Source organism: Mustela erminea, chromosome 8 (genome assembly GCF_009829155.1).
Source record: "Mustela erminea isolate mMusErm1 chromosome 8, mMusErm1.Pri, whole genome shotgun sequence".
NCBI lineage: Eukaryota > Metazoa > Chordata > Mammalia > Carnivora > Mustelidae > Mustela > Mustela erminea.
This window is the reverse complement of record NC_045621.1, coordinates 8,618,870-8,643,889: the sequence shown is the minus strand read 5'-3', so window position 1 is coordinate 8,643,889 and position 25,020 is coordinate 8,618,870. Positions and strand designations below refer to the sequence as shown.

General features: G+C 38.8%; 1 protein-coding gene and 1 pseudogene across 11 annotated transcripts in view; one reads left to right on the top strand and one right to left on the bottom strand.

The window, feature by feature from the left end:
• CCDC150 (coiled-coil domain containing 150) overlaps positions 1–24,221 on the bottom strand; it is a 78,804-nt gene extending 54,583 nt beyond the window's left edge. For 9 of the 11 annotated variants that reach the window (XR_004288411.1, XM_032354251.1, XM_032354252.1 and 6 more), the window contains exons 1-9: positions 23,998–24,221; positions 17,286–17,449; positions 15,727–15,947; positions 15,429–15,607; positions 12,177–12,245; positions 7,538–7,654; positions 6,546–6,675; positions 3,669–3,712; positions 1,951–2,043 (exon numbers count right to left, since the gene is read on the bottom strand). Coding sequence is in view for 10 of the 11 variants with exons in the window: in XM_032354251.1 (XP_032210142.1) it covers positions 1,951–2,043; positions 3,669–3,712; positions 6,546–6,675; positions 7,538–7,654; positions 12,177–12,245; positions 15,429–15,607; positions 15,727–15,947; positions 17,286–17,449; positions 23,998–24,009 (1,029 nt within the window). In the remaining variant the exon portion in view is untranslated. Of the gene's footprint in view, positions 1–1,950; positions 2,044–3,668; positions 3,713–6,545; positions 6,676–7,537; positions 7,655–12,176; positions 12,279–15,428; positions 15,608–15,726; positions 15,948–17,285; positions 17,450–23,997 lie in introns of those variants that run through there. The other 2 variants (XM_032354253.1, XM_032354261.1) reach the window with 2 other exon arrangements.
• Positions 8,314–8,778, top strand: LOC116596991 (annotated as a pseudogene).
• Positions 24,222–25,020: the final 799 nt, after the last annotated feature.

Here is a 25,020-nt window from a genome sequence, read left to right as displayed (position 1 = left end):
AATCATGTTAACATGTAAACACAAAAATTGGAAGATTTATCTGCTGCTTTTTTTTTTTTGATGAGGAAAGGGTAGTTTCTTCAATTAATGGTGTTGGGAAGACTAGACAGGCATATGCAAAAGAATGAAACTAGACCATTATCTTGTACAATACATAAAAACTAATTCAAAATGGATCAAAGACTTGAACATAAGACCTGAAACCGTAAAACTTTTAGAAGAAAACATAGGTAATTTTCTTGGTCTCACACTAAAAGCAAAAATAAACAAATAGGACTATATCAAACTAAAAAGCTTCTGTACAGCAAAGGAAACCATCAACAAAATGAGAAGGCAACTTGCTGAATGGGAGATAATATTGGTAATCATGTATTAATATCATATATCTAATAAGGGGTTAATACCCAAAATATATAAAGAATAAAACACAGTAGCTTAAAAAAATCTGATTAAAAAATGGGCCAAATGGGGTGCCTCGGTGGCTGAGTGGGTTAAAGCCTCTGCCTTTGGTTCAGGTCATGATCCCAGAGTCCTGGGATCGAGCCCCGCATCGGGCTCTCTGCTCGGCAGGGTGCCTGCTTCCTCCTCTCTCACTGCCTGCCTCTCTGCCTACTTGTGATCTCTGTCAAATAAATAAATAAAATCTTTAAAAAAAAATGCGCCATAGATCTGAACAGACATTTTTCAAAAAAGACATACAAATGGCCAAGAGGTACATGAAAAGATGTTCAGCATCGCTAATCAGGGAAATGCAAATCAAAACCACGACGAGATATCACCGCACACCTATTAGAATGGCTATTACCAAAAAGACAAGAAATAATAAGTATTAGAGAGGATGTGGAGAAAAAGGAATCCTTGGGCACTGTTGAAGGGAACGTAAATTGATACTGCCACTGAGGAAAACAATACTGGGGTTTCTCAGAAAGTTGAAACTAGAGCTACCGTATGATCCCGCAACTGCTCGTCAGGGGCATTCACATGAAGAAATCAAAAACACTAACGCAAAAAGATATTTGCAACCCTACATCCATTGCAGCATCATTTACAATAGACGAGATATGGAAATAACGCTAAGTGTCCATCAATAGATGAATGGATAAAGAAAATGTGGTATGTGTGTACATATAGTTATAGATAGATAATATTCAGCCACAAAAAAGAATTTACTCTTGCCATTTGCAACAACATGGGGGGACCCTGAATGCATACTAAATGGAATATGTCAAGCAGAGGAAGAAAATACCATATAATCTCACTTACGTGAGGAATGTTAAAACAAAAAACAAAAAAATGATACCAAGTCCCCAGATACACAGAACAGAAAGGTGGGAGCCAGAGGCAGGAGGTATAAGGGATGGGAGAAAACGGTGACAGGGGTCAAAAGGTATAAACCTCTAGTTCTAAAATAAATGAATCAGGAGGATGTACTGTACAGCATGATGACTATAGTTAATGATATTGTATTGCATATTTGAAAGTTAAGAGAGTGAGTCTTAAATGTTCTCATCACAAGAAAAAAATTGGGGGGGGGGCAACTGGGTGGCTCAGTGGGTTAAGCCTCTGCCTTAGGCTCAGATAGTGATCCCAGGGTCCTGGGATCAAGCCCCACATCAGGTTCTCTCCTCCACGGGGAGCCTGCTTCCCCCTCCCCTCTCTCTCTGCCTGCCTCTCTGCCTACTTGTGACCTCTGTCTGTCAAATAAATAAATAAAATCTTTTAAATAAAATTTTTTTAACTAAATATGGTGACAGATGTTAACTAGAATTACTGTGACCATTTTGCAATGTATACAAATATTGAATCATTATGTTGTACACCTGAATATAATGCTATATACCAATTATACCTATCATGATAGTATGAATTAATATAATCAGGATTAATCTTTGTTTTTGATTCCTTAATTAAACAAAATTAACATCTAAAAACTACAGAAATAAGATCTACCTGTGCTTTTTCTGATGTTTCATGAAGAGCTACTAATTCAGACCTCAAGTATGCATTTTCTTCATGTTCCTTGTTCAAAGACATCTGCACATTCTGTAAGAGCAAAAATAGTAAGTTCTATCTCTCTCTCTATATATTTTTTTAACATGTAAGAGTTATTATGAATATCTCTATCAAAATACCTGTTCTGTATTTTGGCTACTATGAGTTCAAGTTTGTTGTTTTTGTTGTTGTTGTTGTTATGTTCAATTAGCCAGCATATAGTATGTCATTAATTTTTGATGTAGTGTTCAAAGATTCATTAGTTGGTGTAACATCCAGTGCTCTAGTACTAATGATATTTATAGATAAGCATCTTGTAAAGAATTTTTAAAAATCCTGGTATCTTCAACTCTCAAACTTTTCTTTTTATTTTTTTTTATTTCTTTTCAGCGTAACAGAATTCATTGGTTTTGCACCACACCCAGTGCTCCATGCAATGCGTGCCCTCCATAATACCCACCACCTGGCTCCTCCATAAATTATAAAAACTGTTAATTAAAATGTTCTCATATGGTGTTTCAAACTGGAAAGAATTTGCCTAAAACCATAATGTAAATATTTAACCAGCATTCTCGTCAAGAAAGTTCTGCTAAGATGAATATTTGTTATACTACATACACATTTTTTCCCCTAAGCAGTTATCTTTTGTGATTTCAAACACATCCAAGGATCTTTTAAAGTTTTCTGTAGGTGAAAATGTTTCCATCAAGGATTACCTGGGTGTGGAACAAAAGAAAACACCTTTGCTCTAAAAACAAACAACCAAATAGGTGACAGGGATATGAACTACTTTTCCCCTCTAACAGGTAGTTATTGAAATGGGAAGGGCAAAGTGCAAGTCCTCTCCCTATAGAGAGAGGACCACGCTTCTATTTTTCCAGGAGAAGCATCTCAAGACTTAAACATCACCTACTACAGGATGAGATAGAACCCAGAAAAATTATTCCAAACAGGATCTTCACATTAAGGTTGATTTAGAAATGCATTAAGATATAAAAGTGGTAATAGTTCTTTTTTTCATTTTTTATTTTCATAAAATATAAATAACATAAAATTTCACATTTTAGGGGCACCTGGGTAGCTCAGTGGGTTAAAGCTTCTGCCTTCGGCTCAGGTCATGATCCCAGGGTCCTGGGATGGAGTCCCGCATTGGGCTCTCTGCTTGGCAGGGAGCCTGCTTCCCCTCCAGCCCCTGCCTGCCTCTCTGCCTACTTGTGATCTCTGTCTGTCAAATAAATCAAAATCTTCAAAAAAAAAAAATTTCACATTTTAATCATTTTAAAATGTACAGTTCACTTAAAAATATTTAAGTGTTAAGTTCAGTGGCATTAAGTATATTCACATTATTGCTAATATTTCTTATAATAACCAAAAGTAGTTAATATTTTTCACATTTCATAAATTTTATAGCAATTATTTTACAATAAGGATAAGATGCAAAATCATCTCATAATTTTTGCTAACTCATCTTTTTTTTCAAACCATAATAATGTGCTGAAATGACTTCTTAATACCCAGCTGACAACAGGTCTGAACATACGACTCATTTACACTGCAACTTTTTTCTAGTAAGGATTTCAGGAGAATCAGAACAACTGCAAACCAACATGACTGAGGAAATATTACTTAGTGAAAGAGGAAAGAACATCTCTGAACTCTACAACCTCAAAACTTACCTTATTTTCTTCAACCAACTTGGAAATGACCTCATCTCTAGAAACTAAAAACAAAGAGTCCACATAACTATGGTAATAATAACTTACTACAAGGACATTGAAATCACATAGTATCTTCTCCCGGAACAGCTTGCTTTCTTTTTTTTCCCCAGTCTGTATGTTGTGAAAATAAGGAGAATGCAAGTATTTCTACCATATTTTTATAGACTGGACACTAAGTCATGAAATTACCAAGAAAAGAGTGCACAGTCACATGCGATAGTAAATGAGGTCAGATTTTACTGCAGGCAGGGAGGGAGGCTGAAGCATCTGAGGGATTTTAAACCGGAGAGACACCTGATGGAGGGTTTTGTTAGCGAGAACACTCTGGCAGAGGCTCAGTAAGGAAGAGGAAATCAGTTTAGTAACTGAGCAGTCACCACAGTATAAAACAGTGAAAGGCGGCTTTCAGGGAAGGGCTATGGGGATGCGGAGGGAAAACACACTCCGGAAATCCAGCAAGCAGGGAGGTCGGTCGGGACTTGGCAGCTGGCTGCTGGGCTAGAGGCAACAGGTGAGTCAAGGAGAAGATCTCGTGACCAGATGTAAGCAATGGGGTGGGTGGCAGACTCTGCAAGCAGGGACTGCAGGATGAGGAGCAGGTTCGCGGGACAGAACGAGTACGAATGATTGCAGTGTTTAAGTATCTACCGTGTGTTTGCAGGTCTCTGTAAGACATCCCTATATTGATGTCTAGTTGGCACTAAGATACCGTCTGGAGCTCAGGAAGAGGATCGTATGTGGAAAAAAAAATATCTGAAGCTGCCCAGAGAGTATATACAGTGAAAATAAAACCAAAGATAGAAACAGGGGAACAGTTTGGCACTGTGCACTAGTGGCCCAAAGTAAACTTTTCTGAGAGTAATGTTTTGGCTTCATGAAAAATTCATAAAGATCTATTAGTTTTGTTTCACTTAAATAGTCTAAAGCCAGAAAATTACAAAACGCATAAAAACATTTTACATAGGATATAATCAGAAAAACTATAATTTTTGAGTAAGTCCAAGACTCATTTTAAATAAGGTAAATGTTTATTTAAAATATGTTAAAGATAAAAAGGATTATTATATGATCTATTTTAAAAGTTCCAGTCATCAAAGAATGAAAGGGGAACGTTTATCTTACTTGGGAGAACAATTTCATCATGTTACTGTGTGTATATAAAAGTTTATTGTTAATAATTACATTTTTAAATTCATTAAAGCAAATATCTAGAGACATTCCTTTTATTAATCTAGTTAGCATAACTATACCTTAATCAAATTGCATGCATGTAAAGAGTGTTATTCAATATAAACATATTATTGGTATTCAGGCTTCCTTTTCCTTGTGTTAGGTTTAATTAATGTTTAATTTTCATTTTTTAAATGGTCTTCCATATATTCTTTACAAAATTCAAAACTAAAGCATTTAGCCAATGAAAAAGTAACATTAAAAAAATTGCTCCTATAATGGAAAAATCTGTGTTTTAGTCCTAGCTGTCCTCTTTGCCATGGGTCCTTAGATACAGACCTTTTTATGCTTCCACAAAATGGGGTGTATTTTCTTAACTATCTTGCAAGGTTGTAAGGTCAAATGAGATAATGTGGCAGCACCATCAAATATAACATGTATTTTTGGTAGCCACACAATCACAGGCAGATGGACAATTATCTTGGGGTATTAACAGTGAGAACTCCACAGGTAATTCATTAATCTACAACTATAAGAAAAACAGTACTTTCTGTTAAAAGCAGGAAAAAAAACACTGAATAGATTACTCTTTGTTCCATGCTTTTTAAAATTTTCATTTCCCTTTTGGTATTCCCTGCCCTCACTACAGCCAGAGCGCATAGCAGGCACACTGGCAGGAGGCCAGGATCTAGAAGATACAGGCTCAGGCCTTGCTTTAACTTTGGGAAGTATGGATAGTTTAGCATGTTACAGAGATCGTTTTCCTGAAAGCTCTATGTAAACCATGAAGTGTTACTCATGTGAAGCATTGAAGTGTGATCCCTATATTTGATACTGGCTGAAACTGCTTTACAGCTATATATTAACAATAGCAAAGGGGCGCCTGGGTGGCTCAGTGGGTTAAAGCCTCTGCCTTCAGCTCAGGTCATGATCCCAGGGTCCTGGGATTAAGCCCCACATTGGGCTCTCTGTTCAGCAGGGAGCCTGCTTGCTCCTCTCTCTCTCTGCCTGCTTCTCTGCCTACTTGTGATCTCCGTCTGTCAAATAAATAAAATCTTAAACAAACAAACAAACAAAAAATAGTAAATATGGCAAGGACTGCTGGGTTGGAAGAAACATGACTGAACAACATGGGATCACGACTAGACTCATCCATTTCCTAGCTCAATCACCTGTAAGGACTCTGTGTACCCATCTGTAAAATGAGGACATTAAGCTCTAAGTAAGGTAAGTTACAACCATCCACTGATACAAATACAGATCAATAGACTGGCAACCTGAATGGGAGCCTGACACGATAAATGGTTAGAGTCAGGTTAGCAAGAATTAAAGGCCTTATTTCCTTATTAATATTCTATTCTCCAATATTCAATCTAGATTTCTAGAAACCCAGTATTCCCAAGTCCATGAACACTTAAATAAATCTGAGAAAGAATTTATGTATAGAACAGTCTACAGTTGAGAAGATCGAATTCTATTTTATTACCAACACATTTTTTTTTCCCCAGTGCCACAGAAAAAAGGCAATCAACAATTTTTTACTTGTGGTCCTGTGGTAAATCTCAGTAACAATGGTCTCTTCCAGAACTTTGGATATTAAGAGCTTTTGCATGAAATCTCAAAAGCACCTAACAGAAATGTAATTTCTAGCATCTATTTTCATACTTAGGTCAGACTTGAGCTGAGAGATAGAAGTCTCCAACTCTCCTTTTTTCTGTTGCTCCTGTGCCAGCAGATCTTGGGTGGTCTGTATAGAACTGCGCAGGGCAACGCAGTTTTGCTGCAAAATCTGCACCTGAAATGTGGAAGAAAAAGTCCTTTCTTCAAGGTCAAGATTTCTACCAAACCACCTCAGAGCACATGTGTAAGGCAGATTTTCCTATCTACACATCACTGGAGGGAGAAGGGGAGTTTCTCCATTACATTTAAGATTTCAGCAGGGTGCAGTGTTTTACAGCAGGGCCATCCGACAGAACTTTCTGTGCACTCTCCAACACAACACGTACCAGGCACAAGTAACTGCTGAGCACTTGAAGTATGGCCAGAGTGAAGGAGGAACTGAATTTTATTTAATTTTAACTAATTTAAATTTAAATATCCACATGTGGCTAGTAGCTACTATATTGGTGGCACAAGTTAGAGCAATAAAGGATCATTTACAAATTCCTAAAGTAGGAGGGCCTGGCTGGCTCAGTAGGTTAAGCGTTTGCCTTTTGCTCGGTTATGATCTTGGGATCCTGGGATCCAACCCCACATCAGGATCCCAGCTTGGTGGGAAGCTGGCTGATCCCCCTGCTTATGGTCTCTCACACTCTCTCTGTCAAACAAAAAAACTCTTAAAAAAATGAAACAAAAACAAATTTAAGTAGAACCTTTATTTAGTATTTAAGTAGAACCTTTTTAAATAATTTTATTATGAAGGACAGCCATTGGTTAAAGTAAAGATTATGTAATCCAAATACAGGTTATTAGAATTTGGAACTACTAACTGCCTTCAGTACTTAGAACTGAATAGTCTAAATTACCTGCAGGTATTTCAAGTAATACTACAGGCAAAAATTTGATCTAGAGAAAATTAGCAAAACGAAACACTTATAGGTAAAATATCAGCTTTCTCTTTGGGTTCACTTCCTTGACAGAAGGGGAGAAAAGTCTACCTGCTTCCGTTCCACCTCCACTGTTGATTCCATTTCTTGTATTTTGAAAAGCATGGCAGACGCGGATTTCTCCAGAGATTCCCTTAGGTACTTCTCCTGAGACAGTTGTCTCCGCAGCTACAGAAGAAACTGCAGTTAGGCAAGACCAAAGGAACATCGCAGCAGTTTGCCCAAGATGGGACTCACCACGAAAAGTCCACGAGACATACCATTTCCCTCCCGGACACTCCTCATTCAGTAACGACGGCCCGAAACAAGCTGGAGTGTCTCCCCAAGGGATTAACTACTAAGAAAGGAAGCATCAAATCCATTGCCTCGGTCTTCCCACTGTGTCTTTTTTTCCCCCCCAAATTGTGGGTCAAGACACGTTAGTAAGTTGCAAGCAGCACTTTAAAAGGGGGGAAATATCAGAGCATACAGCATGTAATAAAGAAGGGTAAGTAATGCTTCATTAGATGTTTGTGTATATTATTTATGTATGGTGTGACAGTAAGTCTCACAACAGACCTGTCAAAAAAGGATGAAAAACATTAATATCACACCTTAGTATATACGTACTTCTGTATTTTCTAACTTTTAAATCCTATTTTTCTATATTTTATTAGTTTATCTCCCTATTTTTTTTTTAAATATTTTTTATCCCGTAGAATTATAAACATAACTTTGAAAGGTGTCCCAATTCTGTTTTGGAATTAAAAGGTCTAAGGAAATAATGAAGTAAAGTAACTTAAAAGTAGTGGATTAAAAACACCACTCAAGAACTGGGTACACGGAAGATGGCGCCGAGAGCTAAGAAGGAAGTCCCTGCCCCTCCCAAAGCCGAAGCCAAAGCAAAGGCTTTGTAAGCCAAGAAAGCGGTGCTGAAAGGCGTCCACAGTCACAAAAAAAAGAAGATCCGCACATCACCCACATTCCGACGACCCAAGACTCTGCGTCTCTGAAGGCAACCCAAATACCCTCGAAAGAGCGCCCCCAGGAGAAACAAGCTTGACCACTATGCCATCAGCAAGTTCCCCCTGACTACTGAGTCAGCCATGAAGAAAATAGAAAACAACACACTTGTGTTCATTGTGGATGTCAAGGCCAACAAGCACCAGATCAAACAGGCTGTGAAGAAGCTCTATGACATTGATGTAGCCAAGGTCAACACCTTAATCAGGCCTGATGGAGAGAAGGCATACGTTCGGCTGGCCCCTGACTATGATGCTTTGGATGTTGCCAACAAAATTGGGATCATCTAAACTGAGTCCAGCTGGCTAAATCTAAATACAGTTTTTTCATGATTAAAAAAAAAACAACAACAAAAAAACTGGGTACACTAACCTTGTCTCTTCTCTCCATAAATGACAATGAGTTAGATAAAGATATAAAAAAGAATCTCTTTTCTCATGAGGTAAAGAGATCCTTTCAGGGCGCCTGGGTGGCTCAGTGGGTTAAGCCACTGCCTTCGGCTCAGGTCATGATCTCAGGGTCCTGGGATCGAGTCCCGCGTCAGGCTCTCTGCTCAGCAGGGAGCCTGCTTCCCTTCCTCTCTCTCTCTGCTGGCCTCTCTGCCTACTTGTGATCTCTCTGTCAAATAAATAAATAAAATCTTTAAAAAAAAAAAAAAAAAGAGATCCTTTCAAACTTAAATGGAAATTGCCGAATGCTATTCCTTTTATGAAGTGGTGTTAAGTTAAAAGAAATTGTTTTTAAGGCCCAGTGAAGATAATGTAAGAGTACATTTTATAGGTCTTTTCCTAAATTGTACATATTTATTTTACATGTGTTTTCTCTACGGATGATATATTTTGTGTTTAAAAACTTTTTGAAAAGTTGAAAGACATGAAAAGTGTGTTGGCATCAAATTTACATCACAGCCCATTTTGCAAAAGTTCTATAATAGTCTTTTTTAAAAAAATTTATTTAGTTATTTGACAGACAGAAATCACAAGTAGGCAGAGAGGCAGGCAGAGAGAGAGAAGAGGAAACAAGCTCCCCATGGAGCAGAGAGCCCGATGTGGGGCTCCGTCCCAGGACCCTAGGATCATGACCTCAGCCAAAGGCAGAGGCTTTAACCCACTGAGCCACTCAGGTGCCCCAAAGTTCTATAAAGTTCTTAATCATATCCCCATATCAAAGGTTTTTCCAGCTCTTCATTATTCTAAATATTGTTCTGCTGAACATGCCTGTGAATAAATCTTTCTTTGCGTTTCTGATTCCTACTAGAGGAAACCCTAGGTTAAAGGCTTAATAGTGTTTAGACTTTTGATAGATTTGGTATATAATTTTCCTTCCAATTTTAGCTTATCAATAGTAGTATAAATTTCCTTCCAATTTTAGCTTATCAATAGTAGTATAAAATTTCCTCCCAATTTTAGCCTGTTGGTAATAGTAGAATAAATCCCACCAGTATTATGTATTGTTGTTTTCTTAAATCTTTGCTAATCTAATAAATTAAAAATAACATCTTGACAGCTTTTCATTCTTTGGTTACTAGTGAGATTAAACATTTTCTAATATGGTTATTAGCTCTGTATATTTTCTGAGGCATTATATATTTTTTTAAAATGTTAGTTGACCACTATTTTTTGTTTTTTGTTAATTTTAAGTTCTTTACAAGGAAAGACTGTTAACTATATTTAGTTGTGCTAGATTTTCCTAGTTTTGTTTTTTGCTCCCCTTTTTTTACATGTAGAATTTTAAATTCTTATGTGTTCAAATCTTTTGAACTTTTTATAATTCTGTTCCTTCATTTCAAGTTTAGAAGTTCCTTATCCTTCATCATCATTATCATCTTTATCATCATTACCTCTGACTTCAGCTCTGACTTCAGCTCAGACTTCAGCTCATCATTCTAATCTTACTTAAGGATTAATCAGTTTTTGTTTTGGTGCATATTAATAATCTAATAATAACTATAGTATTGAATTATAATTACTTTGTAATACAGAGTAACTTACTATAGTTTTCTAAGCTCTGGATCAAATTACATAATAAAATGTACTTGAGATATAATTTAAGTCCTTTACAGAGGAAACTTTATTTTATAATTATGCTATTGAGGTATTAATTCTGAAGCATTATTAAAAGCAACCAGCTTTATGTTTATCAGAAAGACTGTATATATATATATCTTACCTTTTAGGAAGATATATACCACAAGAACTCACTCATTTTTGGTGTGAATGCAAAATGGTACAGCCATTTTTTGAGACAGGTTGGCAGTTTCTTATGAAGGTAACAAAGCTTACCATATGGTCCAGCAATTGTGCTCTAGGTATTTATCTAAATGAGTAGATAACAAGTTTACACAAAAACCTGCACGTGAATGTTTATAGCAGCTTTATTCACAACTGCCAAAACTCAGAGGTAACCAAGATGTTCTTCGATAGATGAACAGATAAAACAAACTGTGGTACGTCCATACAATGGAATATTGTTTGGCAATGAGTTATCCCACCATGACAAGGCTTGGAGGTATGTTACGTGCATATGCTAAAGAAGCCAGTCCAAAACAACCACACACTGAATCGTTCCAACCATAACAGAACTACAGAGGGTGAAAAGATCAGTGGTTTCCAGGGGCTCAGGAAGAGAGGGGGCAAGGGATGGGTATACGGAGCAGAGAGCATTTTTAGGGGAGTGATACTATTCTGTAAGATAATGTAATGAAGAAAGGGTGAATCTTAATATCTTAACTACGGGCTTCAGCTAATAATGACTTATCAATTTATGAATACTAGCTCATCAAATTTAACAAATGTACCATGCTAATATAATAGGGGAAATGGGAGGGATGGGGAGAGCAGGTTTATGAGAACTATTTTCTGTGCAATTTTTCTATAAATGTGAAGTTTCTGTAAAAAAAAAAAAAAGTCTACTAAAATATCTGAAAACTAAAATAAAATTACATGAAATGTAATACATGCTATGAAAATTCATGATTTTATCAGTAGTTACTGGCAAAGTACATAAGAGAATTTTTCAGATAGCTATACTTAACACCTTAAGCACCAAAAACCATACCTTAAGAAGTAATTTCACGTGAGAATTTTCTTTAAAAGGCATATCTACTTCTTAGTATTTTAAATATAATTGGATCCTTTTGATTTGGATGGACATCAATGATTATTCTGTCAGGAAATATTGAGGTTTTTAGGCCAGGGAGTGTTGGATTACTAATTCTCCTGACGCTTCCACTGTTTTCAGCTGCCATTTTTCAGCCCAGCAACATTTAGCAGCCACCTACTTCACAACTCCCAATCTGTTATCTACTAAAACTTGGGCTGAAAGGGAGGTTTTCAAGGTAAAATTAGACGAGCGGTCTTATTAAAAGCTTTTTGTTTTAAACACAACTTTAGTTTAAAAGGTCTTTGTATGAAGTTGTTCACTTAGCTCTAGCACATGAATTTTGTGGTAACTAATTTCCTTCCTGGCTCACAAAGCACTTTTGTAGGTCCATTCTGAGGCAAAAGGAACTCAACGTCAAATAAGTGTAGCCACTTTCACTTGAATTACATGTGGCATATTTTTAAAATCTCCCTACTCCACAGTAACATATTTTCTTCTTCAAAGTTTTTCATGCTTTCCACTTTCCTGACTTCTCCTCAGCAATTCCAACGCCCCCTCCACCCTCCAGAACCTTTCTGTATCTTACCTCCTGAGTTTTCAGGTTCATTTTACGTTTTGTGGTCTTCAATTCTTCTTCAATAATGGCTGCATTCTTCTAAAAGTACAAGGGGAAAAGGTTCTAAATAATCTGAAATGAAGAAACAAACTGTCTATAGGCACATCAGTTCAAATCTAGACTTTTTTTCTAGCGACCTATAAATGCTATTCTGAATATGGTTATAAATACTTCTTTTATGAGTCTAAAATAATTATTATAATGGGATCTTTAAAAAGAAAGTTATTACCTTGATTCATTACTTCTATTATTTTCCCTTTAATTTTTTAAAAAAGATTTATTTATTTTAATGAACTACTGGGATTTTATCAAGATAAAAAGCTTTTGCACAGCAAAGAGAACAGTCAACAAACCTAAAAGACAACCGACAGAATGGGAGAAGATATTTGCAAATGTCTTATCAAATAAAGGGCTAGTATCCATAATCTATAAAGATCTTATCAAACTCAACACACAAAAATCAAATAATCCAGTCAAGAAATGGGTAGAAGACACGAACGGACATTTCTCCAAAGATAAACAAATGGCCAACAGACACCCAAAAAGATGCTCCACGTCACTCGGCATCAGGGAAATACAAATCAGAACCTCAATGAGATACCACCTCACACCTGTCAGAATGGCTAAAATTAACGACTCAGGAAAGGACAGATGTTGGCGAGAATACAGAGAAAGGGGAACCCTGTTACACTGTTGGTGGGAATGCAAGCTGGCGCAGACACTGAGGAAAACAGTATGGATGTTCCTCAAAAAAGTTAAAAATGGAGCTACCTAGGGCTCCTGGGTGGCTCAGTGGGTTAAAGTCTCTGCCTTCGGCCCAGGTCATGATCGCAGGGTCCTGGGATAGAGCCACACATTGAGCTCTCTGCTCAGTGGGGAGCCTACTTTCCCCTGTCTCTCTCTCTCTCTGCCTACTTGTGATCTCTGCCTGTCAAATAAATAAATAAAATCTTAAAAAAAAAAAAAATGGAGCTACCCTATGATCCATCAACTGAACTACTAGGTATTTACCCAAAGTATACAAACACAGGGATGGAAGGGGCACCTGCACCCCAGTGTGTATAGCAGCAATGGCCACAACAGCCAAACTACGGAAACAGCCCAGATGTCCATTGACAGATGAATGGATAAAGACGATAAAGGTATATATGCACCATGGAATATTACTCAGCCGTCAGAAAAATGAAATCTTGCCATTTGAAACAAAGTAGATGGAATCAGAGGGTATTATGCTAAGTGAAATAAGTCAATCAGAAAAAGACAATTATCATATAATCTCACTCATATGGAATTTAAGAAACAAAACAGATGAACATAGGGGAAGGGAGGGTAAAATAAGGTAAGATGAAATCAGAGAGGGAGACAAACCATAAGAGACTGTTCGCTATAAGAAACAAAACAAAACAAAACAAAACAAAAAAAAAGAAACAAACTAAGGGCTGCTAAAGGGGAGGTTGTGGGGGGATAAGGTAACTGGTGCTGGGCATTAAGAAGGCACATGATGTGAGCACCAGGCGTTATACACAACTGATCAATCACTGAACTCTACCTCTGAAATTAATAATACACCATGTTAATTAATTGAATTTATATTTTCTTTTTTATTTTTTTAGATTTTATTTATTTTTTTGAGAGAGAGAGAGAGAGAGAGAGAGAGAGAAGCAGGCTTCCCCCTGAGCAGAGAGCCCAATGCGGGGCTCGATCCCAGGACCCTGAGATCATAACCTGAGCTGAACGCAGAGGCTTAACACACTGAATCACCCAGGTGCCCCTGAATTTATATTTAAAAAAAAAAAAAAAAAAAAAGATTAGAGGTCATGAGATCATGACCTGAACTGAAACCAAGAGTCGGATGCTTAACTGACTGAGCCACCCTGGCACCCCAAACACATTCACTTTATATGTAAAATTCAATAATGAAAGAATCCGGTAATTGATAGAACTTTTTCTTATAGTGTATATTCCTTTTTTTTTTTTTTTTAAGTATTCAATCTCTTCTTGCCTCAAATGTTATCCGTGCTTAGGAGCAAATGATCAAAAATACAGCTTTCACTATTTATTCTCTTTTATGTCACTATTAATGGCACCACAATCCAAGATGTAAAACCTCAATTATCTTTGCCTTCTGTCCTATACTCAGCTCCTGTCCAGTACCATATTCTAGCGTATCTTTCTTCATAAAACATCCCTTTCTTTTCAAAACGCCCCCCTAAGTCATATCCAATAAGGCTTGTGCCTCAAATCATGCAATGGACTCCTAATTGGTTTCCCGAAACTCTAGCCTTCTGCCAGATTAGTTTTCCTGTTTTTGTTATGCACTTCATTATCAAAAATGATAATCACCCCCTTGATATCAAGCCCTAATTAGTCTTGATTTTGAAATCCTTATGACATGATCCCTAGCTACCTTCCAATTTATTTGCCACCCCAAATCCTCACTCCTCTCAGGCTAGTTTATGCATTTCCTCTAACTGTACCAGTGCAGAGGTCTAAGTTCAAACCTGGGTAACAGGAAAAAGACAGGGAATTGGGATCTGAGAGACATGAGTTCTCTCGGGGCTCACTGCTCGGGACAATATCATCCTGTCATAAGGTTTTTCAAAAATTAAACAAATAACATACTGACCATCTAGTATGCTGCGTGCCCCTGAAGGGAGAACAGAATTGTCAGCTTATCATCCTACTCTGTATTCTTCCCTGCCTCTGTGCCTACTCCTTGACATGTCCTCACCTCTCTACTTGGCCTTCTTAAAGTTCAGCTCATATGGCTTTCTTTTTTTTTTTTTTTCTCATATCTCTTTCTTGAAGCCTACCCTAATCTACTCTAGATAGGGCGTACCCACCCTCTCAAACCCTCCTGAACACAAAACACTTGTCAATAGTCACTTACTGTTCTCCGCTGTCTTTTAACAATTCCTATGCCCTTATTTTTTCTCTATTTAGTTTTTCATTATATTCCTTGTTCTCCAACAAGCATATGGCCTTGGGTGAGCAGAAACTCTACCTCATAACTTTTGGACTCCCGCTCTCATGCGTACAGGGTAAGGGCTCTAGGAATACCACATTACAGAGAGGGCATAATAGTTTATCAATGTAGGTAACTTTGAAATGTCAAGAATCCTCACATCTTATCACCTATTTTTAAAAGTCAATTATGCGTCTGTTGCCTCCTCCAGCTAACAGAGAACAGTGAATCTGTATTTCAGAAATCTGGGTTCAAACCTTTGTCTCTGAGGCAATCTCCAAGGTGGCCGTCAACCTTTGCACTTCTTCCTGTGCCTTGTCTTCTTCCTCTTTGACATCTCTCAGCTGCTGGCGCAAATTCATCACTTCGAGATGCAACAGCTTTAGGTCCTTGGAATGCTCCTCCTGTATCGCATTCAGTCGGTCCTTCAGGAAAGCTACCCGACAGCACAGGAGGGTCATGGAGCAGTTGAAAGGTCAGGAAAGGAAAAAGAATCATAAGCTCCTTAAGCACCCATACAGGACCAAATTTCTGATGATTCCCTTCTCTCTGTACCTGTTTTCTGTGGATTCAAATCCTTTTCAGTTTGCAGACGAAAGATGTTCATCTTTAAGGATTGGATGAGGCTTTCCAGACGGCACATTCGATTTACCAAAAACTCACAGTTCTTCCATAGGATATCTGGTTTTCCTGAACAAATCACTTCATTCTGGATGGGACTAATGATATTCTGGCTCACAGGCTCTTCTAAACATTTTGGACTTTCCAGTTGGCCTCTGGATAAAGATCCCAATTTAATAATATTATGCAATGCAATGTGTACTTGGTAATCCCCACCATCAGGTCAATGTAACATTTCTACCAAGAATAAAAATTAGATTCCTTAGTTAAGCACCTGTTACCTTCTCCAGATTTATATATGGAGAGCACCATTAGGTAAAGAGGATGAGACTAATGTCAGATGGATAGAGACCACTGACTTTATAACGGTTGTTTCTTTTAAGGTGAATTTTTTGTAAACTTTTACGTGGTACATAAAACATGTTAAATGCGAAATCTTTAATTATAAACTAAGAATTAAAGTTAGCATGGAGTCGATATATTCACATATTTTTAGAAAATTTTAAAATAAGATCATAATAAACATTCCTACTTCTAACATACTCAGCATCTATGCAAATTTAATCTTTAACTACTGAAGAATTATTCTTTCTATGGGTGCTATAATACCAACTATAATAATCTTGGGTTTTCATAAGAGACACTAAGGAAATATATTATAATCTTAAAGAAAATCACACCAGCAAATTTGAGATTGGTTGCTTAAGCACCCAGATTCCTCAGGCCATTAATACTCCAGCTTTTAATGGCAATACATTCTTTAGCCAAGGGGAAAAAAGGTGGTTGTTTTTTGTTGTTGTTGTTTTGTTTTTTGTTTTTTTGAGTACCTCATTCTAAATTCTGATTTTTTTTTTAAGGACTTAAAAGCTTTCTTTTTATTTACAGTAAGTCTGGGGAAAGAAAATGAAGACTGTATCAATGGCATAAATCAAGTTCAGATGTTCACCTTAACTAATACCAAAATCTATTTTTGATTTAAAAAAATAAGAACTAAATTTTTTCTAATTATACAAAAATTCCATATTGGTTTTCAACCAAGTTTTGAAGGTCAGCAGGTTATCAAAGTTTGTGTACCTAATTAGCACACTTTAAAAATTTTATTTGAATTCGATTAATTAACATACAGTATATTATTAGTTTCAGAGGTAGAGGTCAGGAATTCATCAGTTGCCTATAATACTCAGTGCTCATTATATCACGTGCCCTCCTTAATGGCCCTCACCTAGTTACCTGATTCCCCCACCCACCTCTTTACATAAAAAATATCTGTTCAGGGGAGAAGTGGTAGTAGCTCTATTACAAGTTGGCAACTCTGTCTTGCAAATTAATGTTCAAATGGAAACTGTTCATTAATGTTCTAATTAATGTTCAAATGGAAACTGTTTTTTCTCAATTCTTTTATAAATACCTAATTTCATCTGCCAAACCATTTGCACTAAGACTCCTAAGAATCCTTCAGCCTACAAAGATCTAGTTCATTTTCCATTTGTTACCTTTTTTCACCAAAGTCCAACATTATTAGGTCATCCCTCAGAGAACTGGTCTGTTCCTCAACTATTCTCATCCTTTCCTGAAGTACCGTGAAAGTTTCAGAAGCTGTAGCATTGATGTGGGTTGGAGAGAGGACTGGTCTGGACACTGTAGTTTCCATATGCACCTGAGATTAAAGTCACAATATTAGTACAGTAGGTTTTATTATGGTTCAAAATAGTCATTGTCCCTTCTTGTGGGGGAATTACACATCCCTGTCCCATTGAAATCAGGAAAGGCCATGTGTCCTGTTTTGGTCAATGTAATGTGGGTGGAAACTTTAAGAGCCAACTTGTCATTCATCATCTCCTTCTTTTCCCCCCTCCACGAGATGAGCAACAACCCAGATAGGGCCAGCTTCGTGTGCCAAGATCCTACAGTGAAGACACGAAGAAGTGCTATGGCCTGTCCATGACACCCAGTGTGAGAGGGCAATAAGTGTGTGTTGTTATAAGCCACTGAGATTGTTGAGTAGTTCGTTATTGCATCATAATCTATTCTAGCCTGTCTGCTACTATTAGACACATACTAAGACCTATGACTTAGCTAAGGGAATTATCACTTCTTTCATTAGCAGCCATTATCATTTTAACATATTCCAACCAATCTTTCAAAAAAACATCCTATACTTCTTAGACTTCTGAGCATTTGCTTCAACTACACTGAAGCAGTGATTTAAAAAAATAATTTGCAAATTAATCATAGCCTAGCAAAGACTCTTCTATAGCTATTGACATAAAATATCCTGTCTTCTCTCCCAAAACTGTGTAAGAGTACTTTTTGAAATATTAGTGACAGAATTAGGCAGAATTAGCATAGAAGAAGCAGTCCCAACAAATAGATGAATCATGGGCCCAAAGTTCAAAGACAAGGTCACTGGGGAAAGAAATTTAAAGGACATTTTCCTGCAACTCCGACCTGTATAGATGTTTCTATACTAATCCAACTAATCCAATAAACCTTAACCATTATTAGCAACAGTGCTCCTATGGGTACATGTTCACAAAGATCCCACTTTGGATATTAGGAACACATTTTTTTCTCTCCCATTTGCTGTGTAATCAGATATCTCTCCTTCCCCTCACCTCCCAGGCAGTGCAAGTGGTGACTACCTCAGGACCAAGTAACTGAAAGCAGTCTCCATCACTCAAGGAAAGAATTAAATAAGGGGGAAGACTGGTGGCAGAGTTTAAAGGGGGTGAGAAGCATGATGAGGGGCAGTGAAGAGACTGAGCTTCTTGACAATATCAAGAACATTTCTTTTTTTTTTAATTAATATATAATGTATTATTAGCCCCAGGGGTACAGGTTAGTGAATCGCCAGGTTTACATACTTCAAAGCACTCACCATAGCTCATACCCTCCCCAATGTCCATAACCCCACCACCTTCTCCCTGCACCCCCTCCCCTCAGCCACCCTCAGTTTGTTTTATGAGATTAAGAGTCTCTTCTGGTTTGTCTCCCTCCTGATCCCATCTTGTTTCATTTATTCTTTTCCTACCCTCCAACCCCCACCCCACGTTGAATCTCCACTTCCTCATATCAGGGAGATCACATGACAGTTGTCTTTCTCTGATTGACTTATTTCGCTAAGCATAATACCCTCTACTTCCATCCTCGTCGCAAATGGCAAGATTTCATTTCTTTTGATGGCTGCATAATATTCCATTGTATATATATATACCACATCAAGAACATTTCTTGAAATAGCTCTCCAATCACCTTTTATCTCCCCACAAAGGTCCCAGAGAATAGCCTAGTTTCTTTTTTTTTTAAACTTTAGTGAGGAATAATTGAATTGTGTATATTTAAAGTATACAATGTGATGATCTGATATACATGTACACTGTAAAATGGTTACCAAGATCAAAATAATTAACACATTCATCACCTCCCACAGGTAATAACATAGTTAACTTTGTGTGTGTTGTGCTAAAGATCCACTCTCACAACTTTCAACTATACAACATACTACTATGTTACCATGCTGTACATTAGATCCTCAGAACTTACAACCTACAGAATGGTAGTAAATAATAGTAAATAATAGCATACCACAGATTTGATAAACGATTAATGTCTAAAATACATAAAAACTCATATAACTCAACAGCAAAAAAGCAAAGAAATTTTTAAAAATGGGCAGAGAGTCTGAACAGACATTTTCTCCAAAGACAACATACAGATGGCCAATAGGTCAATTAAAAGGCATTCAACATCACTAATCACTAGGAAAACGCAAATCAAAACCACAATGAGATATCACCTCACACCTGTTATACCTGTTAGGATAGCTATTATCAAAAAGACAAATAGCAAAATGTGGTCCATATACACTATGGAGTATTATGCCTCCAACAGAAAGGATGCATACCCAACTTTTGTATCAACATGGACATGACTGGAGGAGATTATGATGAGTGAAATAAGTCAAGCAGAGAGAGTCAATTATCATATGGTTTCACTTATTTGTGGAGCGTAAGGAATAACATGGAGGGCATGGGGAGATGGAGAGGAGAAGGGAGTTGGGGGTAATTGGAGAGGGAGACGAATCATGAAAGACTATGGACTCTGAAAAACAATCTGAGGGTTTTGAAGGGGTGGGTGTGGGAAGTTGGGTGAACCTGGTGGTGGGTATTATGGAGGGCACATATTGCCCTCCATAATATTGGAGAATATTGGAGAAGTGGGTGTGGTACATAAACAATGAATTCTGGAACACTGAAAAGAAATTTTAAAGATTTAAAAAATTTTAAAAAAAGATAGAGTAGTATAAAAAAAATAAAGCTATAGTTTTATGCAAAAAGAAAAATTTTTCTACCAGACTCCTTGGTAACAGGTAATACATTTTAACATCTACTGTGCACCATATGTCAAATGCTTAAGAAACATTTGCTATGTGAAGAGATAATTGATTAAATGAATAAATTTAAAAACAAAACAAAAAGACAAATAACAAATGTTGGTAAAGATGTGGAGAAAAGCGAACCCTCATATACTGTTGGTGGGAATATAAAATGGTACAGCCATTATGGAAAACAGTATGGAAGTTCCTCAAAGAATTAAAAATAGAACTATTATATGATCCAGCAATCCCACTCCTTCATATATATCCAAAGGAATCAAAGGCAGGATTTTGAAGAGGTTATGTGCTCACTCATGTTCAGTGCATTATTCATAATGCCCAAGACAGAGAAACAACCCAAATGTACTTCAACAGATGAATGGACAAAGAAAAAGTGATATAAATTATTATATTTCTTAGCCATAAAAAGAAAACCCTGCCACTGAGAACAATATAGATGAATTGAGAGGGCATTAAGCTATGTGAGATAAACCTGACAGAGCAAGAAAAATATTGTCTGATATCATTTATATGCAGAATAGAAAAAAGTTGATTTCATAGAAACATAGTAGAATGAGCTGGAGGGAGGGGGAAATGGAATGATGTAGGTCAAAGGGTACAAATTTTCTTTTTACTTTCATTTTAGTGCTTCTGACTAGGATTTCTCTCTTTGGTTCTCTTCTATGAAACAGAAAGCATTTCTGACACATATAATCTGAATTTGTTAAAAGATTTTCTGCTAATGATCAGCTTAAGGACATGGGGGCAAAGAAGCTATTATTAATTTCCTATCATGCTTTCAAAATTTCCTGAAGAGAAAGACAAAGGTATATATAAGACTGTAACTGTCTTTGGACATACAAAGACTTGAAGTAAGTTTCATCTAGGTTTCTGAAAAAAGGCAGATTTGGAGATTCCTGCTCAGGCTACCACATGTAGCAGGCTAGTGTTCCTCAGGTAATGGAAGAGCCTCCATGACACCAGGGTTAAAACTAGAAGGGTAACAGTGGAGAAACACCACATGGGTTTACCTTCCTTCTACTTTCTATCACTTGCTGTCTTGTTACTGCCCACCTAGAAATATACCAGGCTTGAAGTAGGGAGAAAACTTAAAAGTGTTTAGTAAGATTTTGGGTAGACAGAACTGGCTCCCTTGTTCTCTCTATAAAAGAAGCTGAAAATTTCATGTCCCAGCATCCCTTGCAGCTGGCACAGCCATGTGACACATTCTGGAATGAGGCTTTAGGCAAAAAGTTTGCAAGGAGCTTCTGGGAAGGCTTTTGTTTTCCTGGTAGGAAAAAAACCCTGAAATGATGGCACCGGTCCTTTACTTCCACATCTGAGGCCCAGAGCTCGCAGAGCTCTTTTTCATAGCTACTTTCATCATAGTGCCTCACTTTTAGATATAAATAACAGAGCCTCGGATCACCAGAATCTGAGAAATACAAGGAAAGGCCAGAGAAGTTCAGATTAACCTGACCTTTTTTTGTTTTTCTTTTCTTTTCTTTTTTTTTGGAGAACTATTAACAACCAACCTCTGCTTATTTGAGAAAAATAAACTTTTGCCTTTTGTGTTAGTCATGTTTTTCTATTGCTTGCAACAAAAATGTTTCTGAAACACAGCAGGCCCAGGCAACAGTTGGTGGAAACAAGTAGAAGGAAGTGGTAGAAGAAAGGACGAACAGTGCGGGCGATGTTAGGGAGGACAATTTCCCTAACTCTGGCAGGCTGAGGCAGCTGGTTAGAATGTTAAGGGTGGCCTCGGTTAATTTACATCAAAAGCCAAGCGTAAAATACTAATACAAACATTAGTCCATTTTAGGGGAAAAAATACAAGAAATGGAATACAAGTTTCCCATATCTTTTGAATGGGATACAGATTCCCATCTCTCTGTCCTCCCTCATCTGGCAAGCCCCACACACAGTCCACTGGCCACGTGGCAGATCCTCAAAAGCCATAGCTCAAAAGCTCGTAGTCTAATAAGTACATACAGTCTTACAGGAAAAGAACCTAGCTCTAACTGCTAATTGCCAATTGCTAATTGTGGCAAAGACGCTATAGCTTGACTTCTGTGTGCTTTGCTGTCTTTGGAAAGGTGCAAATATCATTGAGTGTAGTCTTGAACCCAAGGCCTGATGCCTGATGGTAGCAATAGTAAAAATACTAAGATATAAACTTTTAGTTTTAAAAAGTGCATTCATAGCTACTTTCATCAATGTATCATTATTTAATACAATTCTGTTTTCGTATTTAGGAGAGTATTTCTATTCAGCTCCTAAGTAGGTTACTTCATTGAAAGGATGGCGTGAACAAGACCAAGGTCTTAGGTAATATACTAGTAAGAGCCAGGTGACTGAAAAGATGATCCCAGAGTCCTGGGATCAAGCCCTGCAACAGGCTCTCTGCTCTCCTCTGCCTGCCTCTCTGCCTACTTGTGATCTCTGTCAAATAAATAAATAAAATCTTAAAAAAAAAAAAAAGTCCAGAGAGAGTACACAGTGAGTACAAAGATCCTTACAAACGGTAAGGAGCTCAGTCTGACTGGAGAGGAGTAAGTGAAGGAGAGAACTCTAGAAGGGGAGGTCAGAGGGTAATAAAGGGACCAGATCACATGAGGTCTTAAAGGCTATTGTAAAGTTTTGGCTTTTACCATCAGTGACTCTCAGAGCCATTGGACTGTGCAGAGCAGAGGAGTGCTGGGATGTAATTACCTTTTGCCGGGATCACTCTGGGTACCCTCCCACGAGGGCGCGATGACAACCACAGAGGTAGAGAGCCCCGCTGGGAAGCTGCCACAATAATCCAGGCAGCAAGTGCCACTGGCCAGGACCGGGGTGATAGCCACGGAAGAGTAAGACCTGGCCAGAGCCCAGACATGTTTTAAAGATTGGTTTTGCCAATCGATTTGATAGGAAACTTGAGAGCAAGGAAACAACGGGAAGGGTGGTGTGGCCATTCATGGCGACAACGGAAGCCTGTCAGAAGAGTTAATTTTAATGAAAGACTGAGTTGTTTTGGAATTGTTAAATTGAAAACAGGAAAGATGACCCATACAAGACTGAACGTGTGAATTCGGAGTTCAGAGAGGTGCGCGCTGGGGATGGAAATTTTGCAATTCTCGGCATACATGCCACTGGTAAAGCCCCAAGACCCGCTCACAGAGAACAGAAAGGACTGGGGGAACGGGGTGTCCCTGGGAGCTCACAGTGAACAAGTAGGCGGACTTGTTGTGTCTGTGGGCGTTCAAGCTAGTCCGAGTTCTCCGAGGCAGTCAGATGGACTCCTCCCCATCTTCAGAGCTTCGCACAGCGCACGGGGCACCGCGGCCGGCAAAGAACCGGAAAACTCAGCAAAAATTGAAGGAACATCCATCCTGTGCCAGCACCGGTGCCGGGTACTGGGAAAACGTCAGGGAACGAATGCCGGCTCACCTACATTCTAACCAGCAGATCCGGGGATGTAACTGGTGACAAAAACTAAACAAACAACCAACCCCCCCCGCCCCCACCCCCAAAAAACCCGTCGAAATGGCTTTCCTAAGAACCCATAACCTCCAACCTAACAAAGAAAGAAAAGTGGTATTCGGGCTTATCGACCCCGGGCGTCGGTCCTCCGTCCCTCAGAGCCAGTCCCATGCAGACTTAGCTCCTAAACGGGTTTCACTGCATCCAGCGCAGACGCGCCATAAATCCGGGTCCCGAGGTCCGGAGGGCGATACTAAACTCGGACAAGAGGGTGAGAGGGCGGCAGGAGGAGGTGATGGGGGTCTTGGCTGAGCCGCCAACTCCCCCAGCAGGGCCGGCACCCCGTCCACGGCCGGGAGCCTTACCTCACACTCCATCCGCCCGCCAGGAGCTCTGTCCCTCCGCCGTCAGGCCGGTTTCCATGGAACTAACACTGCGCTTTAAACCAACCCGCTCCGGCGCGGTCGCTCCTGTACGCAGGCGCATCCGTGGCAGCGCATGCCGGGAATTGCAGTTTTCCCGGCCCAGGAGGGCCCTCCGCCCGGGGCGGCACCCAGGCCGGAATCCGGCGGCGCGCACGGAACGCGCAGCCCGGTGACCCGGATGACGACAGGGTCCATTGTGCTCCTGAGCGAGGCATGGCGGGATATGTAGTTTCCTCCCACTCACCTCCCAGATCGTCCTGTGGCCCTGCAGACTTCCTGGTCTCACCTGGGCGAACGTGCGGCGTTTGGGCAATGTAGCAAACATGCCCGCAACGGGAGACACTCCCTGACTGGAAGGTGTTTTTAGTTTTAGGAGGACTAAAGTATCAGGTAACTTCTAAACGCTAGGAAGTTAACAGATTTCATTAGGGAGCCTAAGAAATGGTAAAAAATACAAAGTTCAAACATTCTTTTCTTTGAAAGAAAAGCCAAGAGCCTCCTCATCCTCGTCCATGATGGCCAGGGAGTCAAACACATGTTTTCTGTTCTCCTGTTTTTTGTCTCATCAGCATAATATATTTCTCGCCTTCTCGACAGGGTAGTGAATGGGTATTTCTAAATATGACTGTAAAGAGCTGAGAAACAAGAAAGCGTTGAAAAGCCGTTTCAGCGTTGTTTTGCTCCAAGAGTGGGAAGTCACACTTAACGACGAGAAGCCTTCTACGTGAGAAGACAAAAGGGCTTTGCATTTAGGGGACTGAAGAGAACACCTGTTACCACCATCAGGGCAATTAATGCATTTCTCTCCTTCCCTTGGGGGCGCTGCTGAGAATAGCTTTAGCCTCAGACGAACGCAGTCAGAGTCCAGATGTGTCGGCATTTGCCAAGCAAGTGAGGACTGAAATGCTCCTGCTGTTCCGATTCTTCTGATAACCAATCCTCCAGACGAAATAGAGTGACCAT